At 44.7% G+C, this 17225-nt stretch overlaps 1 protein-coding gene across 13 annotated transcripts in view; it reads left to right on the top strand.

Annotated features, from left to right (window-relative positions):
- MYO5A (myosin VA) overlaps nt 1-17225 on the top strand; it is a 175157-nt gene that overhangs the window by 120362 nt on the left and 37570 nt on the right. For all 13 annotated transcript variants that reach the window (XM_040413944.1, XM_040413948.1, XM_040413949.1 and 10 more), the window contains 9 exons: nt 4863-5018; nt 5671-5768; nt 7317-7403; nt 7965-8073; nt 11179-11390; nt 11487-11643; nt 12486-12725; nt 12820-13068; nt 14938-15031. In XM_040413944.1, the coding sequence (XP_040269878.1) occupies nt 4863-5018; nt 5671-5768; nt 7317-7403; nt 7965-8073; nt 11179-11390; nt 11487-11643; nt 12486-12725; nt 12820-13068; nt 14938-15031 (1402 nt within the window). The remainder of the gene's footprint in view (nt 1-4862; nt 5019-5670; nt 5769-7316; nt 7404-7964; nt 8074-11178; nt 11391-11486; nt 11644-12485; nt 12726-12819; nt 13069-14937; nt 15032-17225) is intronic.

Genomic DNA, 17225 nt, shown 5'->3' on the forward strand with positions numbered 1-17225 from the left:
GCTGGATTGCTGCCGGTGTGGGCATGCCTCCTCTCCTCAGGCGACATTCTTGCACTTTCACTGACTGGATTTGTTCTTGTGCCAGTACGTTGCCGGCCAGTTGCATACCCCCATCCATGGCGGGATGCTCGCGCTCTCCTGGGATGCGATGCTGGCCATGTGCACCCCCCCACCCCCACCTGGGAGGATCATTGCACTTTCACCGAATACGTTGCTGGCCGTGAGCATGGCTCTCTAACATGGGTGCGCTGCTTGCACTCCCATTGGAAATGGTGCTGGGTTTGTGCATGACCACTTCTCATTCCATGGGCGGAATTTTGCACGCTCACAAGATTCACAGCTGTCCTTGTATATGCTGTACTGGACGTTCCCCTTTCATTGGCGAAGTTGCACTCTCACGAAATTCGGTATTGGGTGGATTATTGCACAATCATTTAATGCTAGGATAATCCTGTGCATGCCCCCCTTTCACTAGGTCCTTTTGGTGCGGGCCTTTGCACTCTTGCCATCTGCAGAGTTTGCCAGGTACCTTTCTTCCCCCTTTTCTGGGCGGACTGCTTGCGTTCCATCGCATGCCTGTACTGGTCTTGTGCATAACTCCCTTTCAGGTTGCACTTTACACTTCCGTGGATACTGTGGGACGCTGTGGCTGTGCGCTCTGTGCGTTGTTTGGGCCGTGTATGCCTTCTCCTCCCGTGGGTGGGTTGGCCTTCTCACTGCCTGCAGGGTTGCTAGTACGTATGCCTCCCTTCCTCCTGCGACATACCTTTTTCTCTTGTGGTGAGGTTGCTTGTCGCAAGCTTTGAACTCTTCTCTGAAGAGATCATTCTGTCCACCTGTATGAGCCTAAGGTGTTGTTGTCAAACACACAACAATGAATGCTCAATGTATTCACAGCTGTATATCTTGTATATACGTAGACTGGCTCTGCTGGCTCGCTACTGCACCGAGCTGGGTGGTACTCATTCTCTGGTGTGGTCCCGTTGTGTCGGCACCCACCATGTTCGTTGGCCCTTCCACCTGGGGAGTGTTCGGGGTCCCTTGATGCGTACCCATTCGTCATCCCGTGACATTGCTTCCCCGCGCAACCGGTTGTCTGCAGTGCCGCTCGACTTCTACGTTGGCTCTGGCGGGACTACGGTTCCCTTGCCTACTACCATTTCATCCTCTCAGATGCAGTGTGGTGTGGGTCCTTCCTATTGGCGCCCTCTGCGTTTCAGTCTGCTGCTACCAGGTTCAGACCGCTCCTCTCGGGTAGGTCACCCAACTCTTCTTGGGTGCTCGATTATCCAGGTCCGGGGACCTCCACTTTTGGTTTCTTCAGGGTATTCGCCTGCTGCGAAGCGGTGTGCAGGTCGTCTCACAGAGTAGCGGGGATTCGGCTCTGCTTTTCCTCGCCGGCTCGATTTTTTTTTTGGCTTCCGCTCTGGGTTTGTCACTCCAATGTGGCTTCTACCCCGGCCAGGCCTCAGAGGCTGTTCCGTCATTGCCCGGCCGCCCCCCCCCCCTCGGGGGTGAGCATGGTTGTTCACTTGGATGGTTCCGGTGTTAATTGTGGTCTCGTACCATTTCCCTCGTTCTCACTGGCAGTACTAGCTGTTTGCCGGGCCTACCGCGTTCTGTCCTCCCGCTGGGTGCAGATTGCCTTTCCATTCTGGGCATATGGTCCTGCTGGACTTACTTTCTCGGTAATTTGGGAGGATTACCCTTCGGTCAAGATTGTCCTTGGATCTCCCATACCGGGACTGTAGAACTCCTTTCTGTGGTGGCTACATCGACTTGGACTTTGGCCTGTCTTGTCCGGGCATCTGTCGGATGCTGGGCGGACCCTTCAGTTTTCTTCCGTCTGTCCTTCTGCTCCCCCACTCCAGTTGGATACGGGACTATGTTGTTCAGGGGCCGACAGGGCCGTTTTTTTCCGACCCTTCTGCCGTGTTACTGGTCTGTGCCTGATCACATTGGGTTTTCTCCCGCTTGCCAGGTGATTCCTGCAAGCACGCTAGTGTTCGCTCCGACCGTGCTTCGTCCAGGTTTGGTTGTCGGACTTAGGGTTCTTTCCTGGGGTTTTGTGGGAAGCGGGGCATTCCCCCACTCTGCCTTTCTTTCCCTTGGTTTTGTCTTCTCTAGTCCGGCCTGACCCTGGGACTTTGGCTCTGTTACTTGAAGTGTCAAGTGTCGGCGCTGTCCTTACCCTTCCAGCGTTTCATGGCCCTCCTGGGCCTGTCATGACCTTCTTCCACGGAGTGGCTCTTTGGTTCCTCTGTACCGTTCCCTGGTTCCGCCCTGGGAACTACATACTGAGCTCTCGGCGCTCCAATCTTTTCCTTGGAGCCGTTGCAGAAGTTCTCCCTACTCCTTCTGTCCTGTACAGTTGTGTTTCTGTTGCCATCATGTCTGACGGGTGCCTGATTGGCGGCCCTTCGTGTTCTGTGTTTTCTGTCCTTTTCCAGGACAGGGCTGTTCTCCATCCTGTCCCTTCCTTCCTTCCTTCTGAAGGTGGTATCTGCCTTCTTATCAACGAGGCTTTCGTCCTTTCCCTCCCATCCCCGGGAACGGACGCTTTACCGTTTGGAGGTCGTTGGGCCTTGCAGTTTTTACTTGGGGATCTCCGACTCTGTCGGCGTTCGGTCTCTTGTGTTTCCAGGAGATCCGCGCAAAGGGTTGATGGCCTCCAGGGTGGCTTCCTCCGCTTTCTCAGAGTGTCTATTGCTGTGGTTACCGCACCAAGGGCAGGGTTCTGCTTTTGGTGTCACCGTTCATTTCATCAGAGCGGTCGGTGCCTCCTGGGCCGGAGGCATTAGGCTTCGGCCATGCATTTGTGCAAGGCGGTCACTGTCTTCCTTGCACACCTTACCGAGTTCTACAGGGTGCATACTCGGGCTTCGGCGTATGCTGCCTTGGGCCGCCTGGTCTGCAGGCGGCGGTTTCTTGATGCCTTCGGGTGCTTTGCCTTGGTGCTGTGGTCCCTCCCCTTTTGGACTGCTTTTGAACGTCCCAAGGTCTTCTGTGTCCCCCAAGGAAACTGGGCGAGAAAACGAGATTTTTGTATAACTTACCAGTAAAATCTCTTTCTCGCTCTTTCCTTGGGGGACACAGCACCCACCCATTCTTTGTTTTTTCTTTACACGGTTTCCGAGTTGTTTTACCCGTTGGGTAGTTGGCTTGTTGGTTCCACTTTTGCAACTGGCAGTCTCTCTCTCCAGGCTGAGGGTATAGCTGTGGAGGAGGGGCTTAACAGTCTTCACTTAGTGTCACGCCTCCTATGGAGATGAGCTATACCAAGGTCTTCTGTGTCCCCCAAGGAAAGAGCGAGAAAGAGATTTTACTGGTAAGTTATACAAAAATCTCGTTTTCTCCATTCCTTTCCAAAACATGTCTTGTAAACCCTTTACACACTAGGTAAATGTCAGCTAAAACCAACAATTGTGGCTGGATCGGCCAACTATCTTGTGTGTATGGAGGTTACCAGACTACCCTGATAGCAGGTGTGAAGAGAAGGAAGATGTGTATCCGATTTAGGCTGCATGCACACAACCGTATGTGTTTTGCAGTCCACAAATTGCGGATCCGCAAAAAAAAAAAACGGTTGACATCCGTTTTTTTTGTTTTTTTTTGCGGATTCATTGTAACAATGCCTAAAACTGACAAGAATAGGACATGTTCTATTTTTTTTTTTTTTTTTTTATTTACACTGTGTGCTGTCCGCATTTTTTGCGGACCCGTTGAAATGAATGGGTCCGCATCCTATCCGCAAAAAAAAAACGGAACGGACACTGAAACAAACAACGTTCGTGTGCATGTAGCCTTAATCATGCCCGATCCTTTATCCTTAGGGGAGATGAGCTGCTGTCTCACTCTCCTGAAGGAAAAAAGTATGCATATGTGGCCAGCTGTTTTGCATGAAACATTTTTAACTAGTATTCATTTTTTTTTTAAATCGTACTATTTTATTTCTGTAGAATAAGTGCAACTCCAGTACATAGCTGGCTGTGCTGCTGCTTCTGACATGGATCTGACAGCACTGTTCCTGGCCGCTGTCGGTTTTCTCTGCTCTCTCCCTCCTTTCTCTCTCACTGTCCGTGTCCTGGAGGGGCCAGAAGAGAGTAGCAGCAGGTTGTACATAGAATATTCGAGTATAAAGAGGGAGGAAAGCATCCAACTTTTCAGGTTGGGCAGATTACACAGGCTTTACATACTATAGATACGGCAGGAGAGCACACACCACAGTATTAGGGTGCATTCATACGACTTTATCTGTTTTGTGGTCCGCAAATTGTGACTTCAATGGATCAGCGGTCTTCATTTTGTGGCAAAGTATAGGACGTATGCGGAACAGAAATACGGATGCAGACCGCGCACAGATGCTGGGTCTGCAAAAATGCAGACGCCACACAGACCGCATCCGTATTTTGCGGATCTGCTGTTTGCAGAGAGGGCTCAAAACGGTAAATAGAAATAATTTCATTGCTTTAACACGGCCCCATTCTTTTTCTATATTTTTTAAAATTCTGACATGACAACCCATTTAAACAAGAGTGGACAGTACTTGTAGAATTGCATTGCTATTCTGCTTCTAATGATACATGCTCCTTATGAGAGCTGCAGGGGGAAAGAGAGGAAACCTGGCTCACCATTATAAAAACCAGATCCTAACTGGTCCACCAGGGTTCCTGTGAAAGTGGAAGCCATGACCCAAGTGTGTACAGAACCTTCATCAATTTACTGATCTTTATTTCAACATAGAATTCTCCTTTTCTTACAGTCACTTATTTTAGGTTCACTAATTATAAAGGGGCTTGGTTCTATACAATTGACTTTTATCGCATAGGCTGTAAGAACTATTTTTTATTTCTGATTTTTAGTTTAAGCTGCTGACAGAGCTGTTCCAAGATGATGTGCATGCCTTAAGCCCAACATCAGCTACTCCCACAGGACGTACGCTCCTATCCCGTAAAGGTCTACGCAAACCAAAGCCTGAACATGCAAGCAAGGAGCATAAGAAGACAGTCGGCCACCAGGTAAGCTGAGCAAGCGTTAGCTTGTCGCATCTTTTAGGTGGAAATTTAATTCCACATTTGTCAGATAGTCATCACCCCAAGTAAACAGGACCGTGCTGCGGACCCTAATGAAACTGTGTATGAACAAACCATCACTTTAACAATAAAAAAAAGGTGAGCACGATCGTCTTGCTGCAGTCGCCGCTGTCCAGGGGTGGACTGGGAACTTAAAGTGGCCTGGAAAAAAAAAAACTAAAAGTGGCCCCATGTTGTAGGCGGGTCCAAATTGACAGAAGGCAGGACCAACATAAATATTTATCACGAACTACTGTCCTAGTAGAACCAAATCCAAAGGACGCTATCACGTTCCTGAAGAAGGCCAACACTTTCTTCTGCCAGTCAGGGGCATAAGTACCAGATGTTCCTAGCATTAATTAATGCTGAGAGCATCAGATTGCTATGTACCTGGCTGGCAGCAGTGAAAAGTGCTTTGGGCGGCCCCCTGGGTATCGTCCCACCGGGAAATATCCCTGTAGGGTCTATGACCAGCCCGCCCAGCTGAAGGTCCTTTAACCCTTTAGTTACTGTTTCAGTAGATGCCAGTCTGGAGAGCGATTTTTTGCAGCAAGACGTATTAGTTCTAATGTTCAGGAGTCTGCTCTTTCCATTTCAGTTCAGGAACTCTCTGCATCTACTGATGGAGACACTGAATGCTACAACCCCTCACTACGTACGCTGCATTAAACCAAATGACTACAAGTATCCTTTCACGTAAGTAGCTACTTTGATAAATGTTACTTATATCGGGGGACCGCGCAAGGTTCAAAACCAATAAAGTTGTTGTACAATCGAAGCCTTCCACCTTCTTCCAGCAAACACACACCAGTTAACTTTGTGCTCCACTTCTTCTTTAAACAACCTGTGAGACATCAAGAAAGACGCATACATAGTGAAGCACTGTAGCAGCCAGTTGTACCTGTCTTTCCATGTTCTACTCACAAGCGTGTAGATAATATAGGCGCCTCAAAGATAAGCCGATCAGTAGTTCCTGTGGGGGTTTTTTTTCATCACACTCCCTGCAAACCATTCAATATTGCCCCCATAGTGAAGATCCGTAGTTAAAATTCATAAAAATGATTTATTATGCTCACATTTAAACACAATAAAATGCACAATTGCAAAATAGGCATCAAACCACGCTCCTGCCCGACCCGGGTTTCACTCCAAATCAGGGGGCGTAACCTACAAACTTCCCACAATCCTTAAGTCTCCAAATTTACTCCACCCGTTGCTCTTCATTATTGTCTAACAAACTCAAATCCATGTCCCACCCCACCTCCGTTCCAAAACACCAGGGATCTGCACATAAGAATTATTTTTAGCACAAATCATACAATGACAACCAATTCATAACACCAAACAGAACATAGACCTCTAGTTCAATCGAATCCACTGTTCTCCCCAATGTAGTAGATAACTGCAACTAACCTGGTCCACTCAGTCTATAAGGCACGGATTCAAATCGAGCTCCACGTTCAGACCATGCGGTTGTATCGTACCCATCTCATATATCCATTTTACTTCGGTTCGATCCATTTTTTTCACTGTGTCACCACCTTGCCAATTAGCCTGCACACGTTCCACCCCAGTGAAGATGAGACCTCTCGGGTTTTTACCGTGTGCAGTTTTAAAATGTAGCGAGACACCGTGGGTTTCTACTCCCTTTTTAATATTTCTTATTGGTTTTGAACCTTACGCGGTCCCCTGATATACGTACTGATTTTTGTGAATAAGGACCCACTTCACTCTTGGGACTCGCTGCAATTTGGACCATCCAGGCAACGTATTGGAAACCATTTATTGACTGGTAACTTTGATTAAAAAAAATTTAAGTACACATTTTGCCTTTTATTTGTGATGCAATTTTATTGAAAATAAGTACATCTAAAAGTGAACACCCAGATGGTAGCAGTACAGATCATATGAGATTAGGTTCACAAGCCGACCACCAATTACAAGATCTAATGTGACTGAACATATTAAGTATTGTCGGTAAAGATAGAATCTAGTAGATCAGACCTGCTTTCATGGTCTTCTTTTTCCTGAATGTAGGGCAGATCTGCTGTCAGGTGACAGACTGTTACTTACTCTACTCTCTTCATTCAGATCACATGCATGCTCGAACAAACCCAAGTATGCATGTGTTGGGGGGATATATGTTGGCTGAACCAGTATTTAGCCAACTGCTGGCAGAAGTGTATGCCAACTTAATTCTTCAAGGGATTTGCACTTTGATTGTTCTGATTTTGTGTTTCTAAGGTTTGACTCAAAACGGGCCGTCCAGCAACTCAGGGCTTGTGGTGTGTTGGAAACTATAAGGATCAGTGCTGCAGGATTCCCATCCAGGTAAGTGGGAGCTTAAAGGCTATGTACACCTTTGGGGGTATTTTTTTTTATTATTGCATTGTAATCATTTTGAGCTAAAAATCATTTCTTCAATTGGTCTTTGTTAAAAATTGTGAGCCCCTTTTTCTGTGAAGATTTGAGTTTTCTAGTAGCAGACTCTGAATTTTGTCTCTGTTCGTCAGGCAGCTCAGCTGACGGCTCCTGATCTCTCTGACCTCATTATAGCTCAATTCTTACCCTACTGATAAGAATGTGGCTGAAATAAGTGTTTATGACCTCTTAGTAATTTAGAGATAATGGTTATTAGAGGCACAAAGTGAAATTAGTATTCATACAGCTAGACCGTTAACCCTTTGTGACAGAACAACTCAATATTTTTTTAATAAAGACCAATTGAAAATTTCTTTTTATTTTTTTGCCCAAAATGAGTAAAATCATAAAAAAAATGCCTTGAAGGTGTACATAGCCTTTAAGGGTCTGTATTTAAGGATTTTGGTGAATTAACAGACATGAGTGCCATAAGCTCATAGAATTAACAGGGCTTCTCCTCCCTTGAACTAGGTGGACATATCAAGAGTTCTTCAGCCGATACCGGGTTTTAATGAAACAAAAAGATGTTCTCAGTGATCGTAGACAAACCTGCAAAAATGTGTTGGAGAAGCTCATTGTGGTATGTTAAATCTAATGCGCTTGTCTAATTTAACCTAGTATGAAGAATATAAACCAAAACCAGAGAATACAGTCAAGTAACCAATACTAAAGTTAAAAATGAACAGCATGAACCTTTAAAGTGTAACGGTCATTCTTTTTTTTTTTGTAATGTATGGGGGCAGTGATACCCACCATTTTTGTAATATACTTTAATTACTAAAATTGCATATTTCTGTTAGAAAAGTAGCTGTAAAGTGGCCCATTTTGAGCCTTAGCAACGCTGCTCTGTCTTCTGTTTACATAACAGTCAATGTTGAGCAAGTCTCCACATTTATGTAAACAGAAGACAGAGGAGCGTTGCTAAGGCTCAAAATGGGCCACTTTATAGCTACTTTTCTAATAGAAATATGCGATTTCAGTAATTAAAGTATATTACAAAAATGGTCAGCAGCACTGCCCCTACACATTACAAAAATAAAAAAAGGATGACAGTTTCACTTTAACCACTTAGGGACCCATGACGTACCGGTACGGCATGGTTCCCGAGTCCTTAAAGACCCATGACGTACCGGTACGTATGTATAGTTCCGATCACCGGCAGGCGGTGATCGGAACCCGGTGCCTGCTCAAATCATTGAGCAGGCACCTCGGCTAAATGTGCGGGGGGGTCCCGTGACCCCCACGTGTCGGCGATCGCCGCAAACCGCAGGTCAATTCAGACCTGCGGTTTGCGGCTTTTACCTGGTGCGGCGGCGGTGGTGCCATCGGGTCCCCATGGGGCTGTAGGGGGGACCCGATGGCATGGAAGGCAGCGCAATGCCTTCCTTAGGCATCTGTGCTGCTTTCTTGTGACGTGCCTGTGAGATCCAGCCGCCTGGATCTCACAGGCCGGAAGCTGTATGAGTAATACACACAGTATTACTCATACAGCCAATGCATTCCAATACAGAAGTATTGGAATGCATTGTAAAGGATTAGACCCCCAAAAGTCCAAGTCCTAAAGTGGGACAAAAAATAAAGGGAAAAAAAAAGCTGAAAAAATAAAGTTTTCCCCTAAAGAAATTAAAAGTTTCAAGTAAAAATAAACAAAAACGTAATTTTCCCCAAATAAAGTTGGTAATAAAAATTGGTAAAAAATAGAAGGGGGGGGGGGGGAGTATACATATTAGGTATCGCCGCATCCGTATCGACCGGCTCTATAAACATATCACATGACCTAACCCCTCAGATGAACACCTTAAAAAATAAAAACTATTCTAAATAAACCATTATTTTGTCACCTTACATCACAAAAAGTACAACAACAAGCGATCAAAAAGGCGTTGGCCCACCAAAATAGTACCAATCTAACCGTCACCTCATCCCGCAAAAAATGAGCCCCTACCTGAGACAATCGCCCAAAAAATAAAAAAAACTATGGCTCAGAATATGGAGACACTAAAACATAATTTTTTTTGTTTTAAAAATGCTGTTATTGTGTAAAACTTACATAAATAAATAAAAAAGTACACATATTAGGTATCGCCGCGTCCGTATCGACTGGCTCTATAAAAATATCACGACCTAACCCCTTAGAACACCGTAAAAATTTTTAAATAAAAACTGTGCTAAATAAACCATTTTTTGTCACCTTACATCACAAAAAGTGTAATAGCAAGCGATCAAAAAGTCACACGCACCCCAAAATAGTGCCAATGAAACAGTCATCTCATTTCTCAAAAACCCTACCCAAGGTAAACGCCCAAAAACTGAAAAAATTATGGCTCTCAGACTATGGAAACACTAAAACATGATTTTTTTTGCTTCAAAAAATAAATCATTGTGTAAAACTTACATAAATAAATAAAAAATTATACATATTAGGTATCGCCGCACCTGTGACAACCTGGTCTATAAAAATATCAAATGATCTAACCTGTCAGATGAATGTTGTAAATAACAAAAAATAAAAACGGTGCCAAAACAGCTATTTCTTGTTATCTTGCCTCATAAAAAGTGTAATATAGAGCAACCAAAAATCATATGTACCCTAAACTAGTACCAACAATACTGCCACCCTATCCCGTAGTTTCTAAAATGGGGCCACTTTTTTGGAGTTTCTACTCTAGGGTTGCATGAGGGGGGCTTCAAATGTGACATGGTGTAAAAAAAAAACAGTCCAGCCCGTACAGCTGTTTACGACCACATATGGGGTGTTTCTGTAAACTACAGAATCAGGGCCATAAATATTGAGTTTAGTTTGGCTGTTAACCCTTGCTTTGTAACTGGAAAAAAATTATTAAAATGGAAAATCTGCGAAAAATGGGAAATTTTGAAATTGTACTCTATTTTCCATTAATTCTTGTGGAACACCTAAAGGGTTAACAAAGTTTGTAAAATCAGTTTTGAATACCTTGAGGGGTGTAGTTTATAGAATGGGGTCATTTTTGGGTGGTTTCTATTATGTAAGCCTCGCAAAGTGACTTCAGACCTGAACTGGTCCCTAAAAATTGGGTTTTTGAAAATTTCTGAAAAATTTCAAGATTTGCTTCTGAACTTCTAAGCCTTGTAACATCCCCAAAAAATAAAATATCATTCCCAAAATGATCCAAACATGAAGTAGACATATAGGGAATGTAAAGTAATAACTATTTTTTGAGGTATTACTATGTATTATAGAAGTAGAGAAATTGAAACTTGGAAATTTGCAATTGAAAAAAAATTTTGGGTAAATTTGGTATTTCTTTATAAATAAAAATGATTTTCTCAGAATGGCCTGGATAAGTCAAAGCGTTTTAAAGTTATCAGCACTTAAAGTGACACTGGTCAGATTTGCAAAAAATGGCCAAGTCCAGAAGGTTAAATAGGGCTGAGTCCTTAAGGGGTTAAAGTAGCAGAGCTGCAGTACCAAGCGCAGCCACAACGAAAAGTAGGCGCTGTGCAGTATGGTAATAATGAAGCAGGAGAACCACTGGGTCTTTCAACAGCAGGGGTAGCTGGAGTCAGACTCCCACTGATCTAATGCTGATGGCCTATACTAAGGAAAAGCATAAATTTTTTAGATCTTGATTTATTTTTTCTAAACATTTTAATATTGTCTAGGTAACAATATTAAGATAATATCATCTTATTTTACTGAAAACAGGACCAAGACAAATATCAATTTGGTAAAACAAAAATCTTCTTCCGTGCCGGGCAAGTAGCTTATTTGGAGAAAATAAGAGCTGACAAGCTGAGAATGGCCTGCATTCGAATCCAGAAGACAATTCGTGGCTGGCTTTTAAGGAAGAAGTACTTGCGTATGAAGAGGGCCGCTATCTGCATTCAGAGATATGTTAGAGGGTACCAGGCAAGATGGTACGTGTATACTGGGAGTCTTTTTGGTATTGGGAACATACACTTTATTTTATGAGATTTTCGTGTATGGTTTAACCATATGAATTGTTCATACAGCTACGCCCAGTTCCTGCGCAGGACGAGAGCAGCAGTCATCATACAGAAGTTTCAGAGAATGTATGTGGCTCGGCAGAAGTATCGGCGTATCCAGTCTGTTACACTCTCACTTCAGACGATTCTTCGGGGTTATGCAGCCAGAAAGAGGTATCAGCAGGTAAGAGAAGAAAGCCGTGCACAGAGCATGGTAAAATTTAGTAAACTTTTACGTTTATTGGTCAGTGTACGTTGCCTACCTAATAAATGCTGCACGCTCAGCTTTCATGAGAGTCTAATGGATCCCAATGGATATGTGGAGAGAAGATCATTGGACCTGGTTTTGGTACAACTTGGGTTAGATTAAAGGCGTCTTCCGAAAGTTCTTTTTACTGATGGCCTATGCTAAAGATAGGTCATCAGTATCTGATCGGAGGGAGGGGGGGGTGTCTAACACCTCTGACCCCTCTAATCAGCTCTTTGAGAAGGCAGCGGTGCTCACAGTAGGACCACGGCCTTCTCCAGCTTTTCCTACGCCATGTGACGTCACTGTACATCGGTCACGTGGCCTAGGTGCAGTTCAGCCCCATTAAAGTGAATGGGGCTGAGCTGCAATACCAAGCACAGCCCCGCTATACAATGTATGGCGTGGTGCTTGGTAAGCAGAGAGAAGGCCAGTGAGCAGAGAGCGGGTCCTTGGTGTTGGACCCCCACAAATCAGATACTGTTGACCTATGCAGAGAACAGGTCATCGGTAAAAAAAAAAAAAAACTCTTGGAAAACCTCTTTAATGGACAGTTGCAATACTTTCTGTATACTGGTTAAACACAGAAGCGGAGGGATATGTTATCCTGATGTGGTGCTGCCTTGACTGATTTATAGAAACCAGTAGGGCAGAAGTGTGTGTCCTAGAATTGATAATAGACCTATAACGTCTTGTTTGCTTCAGTACTTTGGTCTAGTTATGGTGTCTGTATTGTGATGTGTAATGAATCAGTAATCGTTTTCTCCACCGCCCTTCAGATGCTAAGGATCCACAAAGCTACCATCATTCAGAAGCACGTCCGTGGCTGGCTGGCTCGTAAGTTATACAAAAGAAACATGAGAGCCATTGTTTACCTGCAGTCCTGCTACCGCAGGATGATGGCCAGGAGGGAGCTGAAGAAGTTGAAAATTGAAGCCCGCTCTGTTGAACACTACAAGAAACTCAACTACGGCATGGAAAATAAGATTATGCAGCTGCAGCGTAGGATTGATGAACAGGTAACACAACGGTATATAGCAGTCGCTGTGTTCTGTGTATTGCAGCCTCTCAGTTTTTGTTAGGATGTTCATTATTTCTCTTGTGTGTTTTCAGACTAAGGACCACAAGTCCTTGCTTGAGAGGTTGACGCATCTAGAAATAACCTACAATACAGAGAAGGATAAGCTACGAAGTGATGTTGACCGCCTGAGGCCATTTGAAGAGCAGGCAAAAAATGCCATAAACCAAGTGCTTAGCCTCCAGGAGGAGTTAGCCAGGCTAAGGAAGGAGCTGCTTCAAACACAGAATGAAAAGAAGAAGATTGAGGAGAATGCTAAACTATATAAGACTGAAACTGAGCAGGTAGAGTCTGGAGAACCAATTATTATTTTTATTGATTTTACTCACAAATCTAGCGCTGAACATGCAGTTGAATCTGCCAGAATCATGTTATGCATCAGGAGTAGCTGAGCAGACTGAAATACCGTTTTGTAGGAAAAGATTCTGTAAAATAGAAGTGCTCGTTAATACAGTAGGACCTGGGAGTGATAAGTGTAGTGCTACTCGTACTGGTATTACTCATTCTTCCCTGGTCTTCTCCGGGCACTGCGTCCAGCATCAGAACGTAGTACGCATAAGTGCGAACTGTGACCTGACACTGTGAGACATCAGGTCATTCTGGATCAACATTCTGGATCTCCTGAGTGGTGGCGCCATCCAGATCAGGAGAGAAAAGGCTAGTTTCACACCTCTTGTCTACGGAAATGAGGGCGAATCCCCACAAGACCCCCTATACTTAATGGACCATCGAGCATTCCATTTGTATCTGGCAGTGCCGGATCCTGAGAATTCTGTCAGGCTGTTCTCTGCCAGAAGCTAACCTAAGTTGTTGTATTTTTTTATCTGATCTGGGGTCTGATGAAGATTGGGGGGTCTGATGAAGATTGGGGGCTCTGGTCTGGGGTCTGATGAAGATTGGGAGCTCTGGTCTGGGGTCTGATGAAGATTGGGGGTCTGGTCTCGGGTCTGATGAAGATTGGGGGGTCTGGTCTGGGGTCTGATGAAGATTGGGGAGTCTGGTCTGGGGTCTGATGAAGATTGGGGGGTCTGGTCTGAGGTCTGGTGAAGATTGGGGGGTCTGGTTAAGATTGGGGGTCTGGTCTGAGGTCAGGTTAAGATTGGGGGTCTGTTAAAGACTGGGGTCTGATCTAGTGGTCTGATCTGAGGTCTGATGAAAAATATTTAAGACCTAGGCGTGTCTATAGAGCAAAAACTACAGTATATAACAATCTTATCAGCTCCTCCTGCCTTACATCATGATGCTGTATACTGCATAGTATCCTATAGTGATAATGCTTAAAGGGAACCTATCAGCATAAGAAATGATTGACTTGGTGTATAGACGCCACTAAGTATATCATACAAATCAGTTTTCAAATGATTCACGACTACCACTCAGGCTTAAACATCTGTTTGGAGTATGATCTGATATGTTACATTATGGACATAACAACCAGATAATCTTAAAAAAAAAAAAACAACATTGCATATCTATGACAGCGTGTGATGTAATCTACAGCTCTGGTTTAGGCCTCTTGCACACGAACGTTGCCGTATTGCAGACTGCATTTGCGGATCCGCAATACACGGGTGCCGTTCCGTGGGCATTCCGCATCACGGATGCGGACCCATTCACTTCAATGGGTCCGCAAATCCGGAGATGCGGAATGGTGCGGAACGGAACCCTACGGAAGCACTACGTCCCGTACTTTTGTTCCGCAAAAAGATAGAACATGTCCTATCTTTGTGCGGAACGGCCGGATCGCGGACCTGCGATACGCTGCGGCTGCCCCACGGACTGTGCTCGTGCATTGCGGCCCGCATTTAGCAGGCCACAGCACGACCACGGGGCGCACACGTTCGTGTGCAAGAGGCCTTAAGTAAACTGCTGTTTGGTGCTCATTTCGAGAAGAAGGTTGGGAGACACCCATACCAAAATATGAATTACTTGGATGGAAAGCACAGTTACTTAATGGTTTCTTGCTCTTGGTAGATTTGGCCAGGCTCTGACCCATGGGAGTATCAGTTCCCGCTTCCCACAGTCCAGCTGTTCTTCATGCTCTGCTGTTGTATTTCACCTGCATTGGCGATATCTAACATTAGTTAGTAACGTGCCTATGATACCGAGGAGAGTTTCGTAGAGCCTAACAAGGTTTTTGCTTTAACTTTCAGCTGTTGTCTGAACTCAAAGAGCAGAATTCATTGTTGAAAGCAGAGAAGGAAGAGCTGAATCTCTTAATCCAGGAACAAGCCAAACGAATGACAGGTAAGTACTTCTAGATTTCTACATTCTCTAACCTTTCTATCTCTGCTAAGAGATGGGGGAGATTTAGCATCTCCCTTGGGCCTGAAAAGTGGCGTTAAAAAGTTGCAAACTATGTATTTGCGACTTTCTAAAGCCCCTTTCACACGAGCGTGACGGATTAGGTCCGGATGCGTTCAGGGTGCGTTCAGTGAAACTCGCACCATTTTGCAAGCAAGTTCAGTCAGTTCTGTCTGCGATTGCGTTCAGTTGTTCAGTTTTTTCCGCGCAGGTGCAATGCGTTTTGATGCGTTTTTCATCCGCGTGATAAAAAAAACTGAAGGTTTACAAACAACATCTCTTACCAACCATCAGTGAAAAATGCATCACATCCGCACTGGCTTCCGGATGCAATGCGTTTTTCACGCAGCCCCATTCACTTCTACGGGGCCAGGGCTGTGCAAGAAACACAGAATATAGAACACGCTGCGATTTTCACGCAACGCAGAACTGATGCGTGAAAAATACAACGCTCGTGTACACAGACCCATTGAAATGAATGGGTTAGGATTCAGTGCGGGTGCAATGAGTTCACGTCACGCATTGCACCCCCGCGGAAAACTCGCTCTTGTAAAAGGGGCCTAAATGCGACCTTTTAAAAATTGTTGTATCTCTAGGCTTTTACACTGCCCTTCTTTTATGTCAGGTTTCTGGCCAGATTTTGATAAATCTCCCCCCAAAGTTCCCAATATACCTGTATTTACTATGTTTAAAGCAGTAGTCTCATCAGAGATGTTGCTTCTGGCCGGTGTGATCAGCTGATTACCCCAGGCCCTTGCCCTTGCACCCCAGCAAGGAATTTTAGTACTGCATACTGGCCATTCGGATGAATGTCCATCTTTGTACTAAAAGGATGGATGGTGTCTGACGGAAACTTGTGCAGACCAGCTGTCAACTTTTGCGGATATAAGGGAGTCCCGACACCCTTCCATGATGTCCATATGCCCTCTTTATGACACAACCTCTTTAAAGCAGATCTTTTAGCTTCATCTGCTGCTGTATGGTAGGGCAAGATATTACAGCTACAGATCTCTACTACCAGTAGTCAAAGCTGGAACACTGACCTAATACACCAGACACCTGGGGGGGTCATTTATTAAGACCAGCGTTTTAGACGCCGGTCTTAATAACCCCTTGCGCTGGCGGTGGATCTGCCAAAGTTATGTAGGGGCACCGGCCTCAACATAACTTTGTCGAATTCACCGCCAGCTTCCTTGCTGGCTTAAATTTAGTCAATTTTATATGCCTAAAACAGGCGTAGAAAATGATAAATGAGACGGGCCTGCTGGCCTGTCCCCTGCCCCACCTATGCCACGACCCCTTTTTTTAGACCTGCCATGAGTGGGGAAAAGTCGCAGATTGCGGCGCAGATAACCTTTGCGCCGCAATCCGTGAAAGATATACGCCAGAAAACTGGTATATATTACTTAGTAAATGACCCTCATAGTTTGAGTCCAGAGTACTCATGATAAGAGTTCCCCCCCCCCTCCCTGCAGTGATTGACAGGCTGTTGTATATACATGCATATAAAGCAGTCTGTCCATCACCACCTTGAGAGGCTGGGGGAACTCTCTTCTTAAGAATATATGAATACACTGGATAATGTGTATTCTGTCAGTACCCTGCCAGTTGACACAGCAATTTTTTGTGCTCTCTTTGCCACCACTTGTACATGTCTCTAGCTGTATTATGCTGCCCTTACTCAGGGCCTTGTTTTAAGTAGATGAATGCCGTTAAAATAAAATAGGAGGCCAGTGATCAGCTGCAGTGGTGTAGAGAAGGTCACCGCTGCAGCCAAACATCATGTCGGTGGCTGGACCCCAGGCCTCCCATCACTTTGGTAAAATAGCAATAAAAAATACAAACCATTTAACCAGTGGAGCTATCTGCAATTATTGAGATCTTGGTAGCTGCTACTCACCTACATTTACTGTAACTCTACGGTTTAGACCCGCTCAAAGATCGAAGGATCCTCAAGGCTGCGTATCACCTCAATACATGGCATGTACCCCCTGGAGATCCCAGGCCTACAGACTTCTGTAAACCACTCCTTGAAGCAATGTCTTGACCTCTGCTTTGTCACATACCGTATGTTCTGATGCTGAAAGCATGTATGCTAATAGTATTTTCAGATATTGATGTAAAGGCAACATTTCAT

Source organism: Bufo bufo, chromosome 1 (assembly GCF_905171765.1).
Source record: "Bufo bufo chromosome 1, aBufBuf1.1, whole genome shotgun sequence".
In the NCBI taxonomy this organism is placed as follows: Eukaryota; Metazoa; Chordata; class Amphibia; order Anura; family Bufonidae; genus Bufo; species Bufo bufo.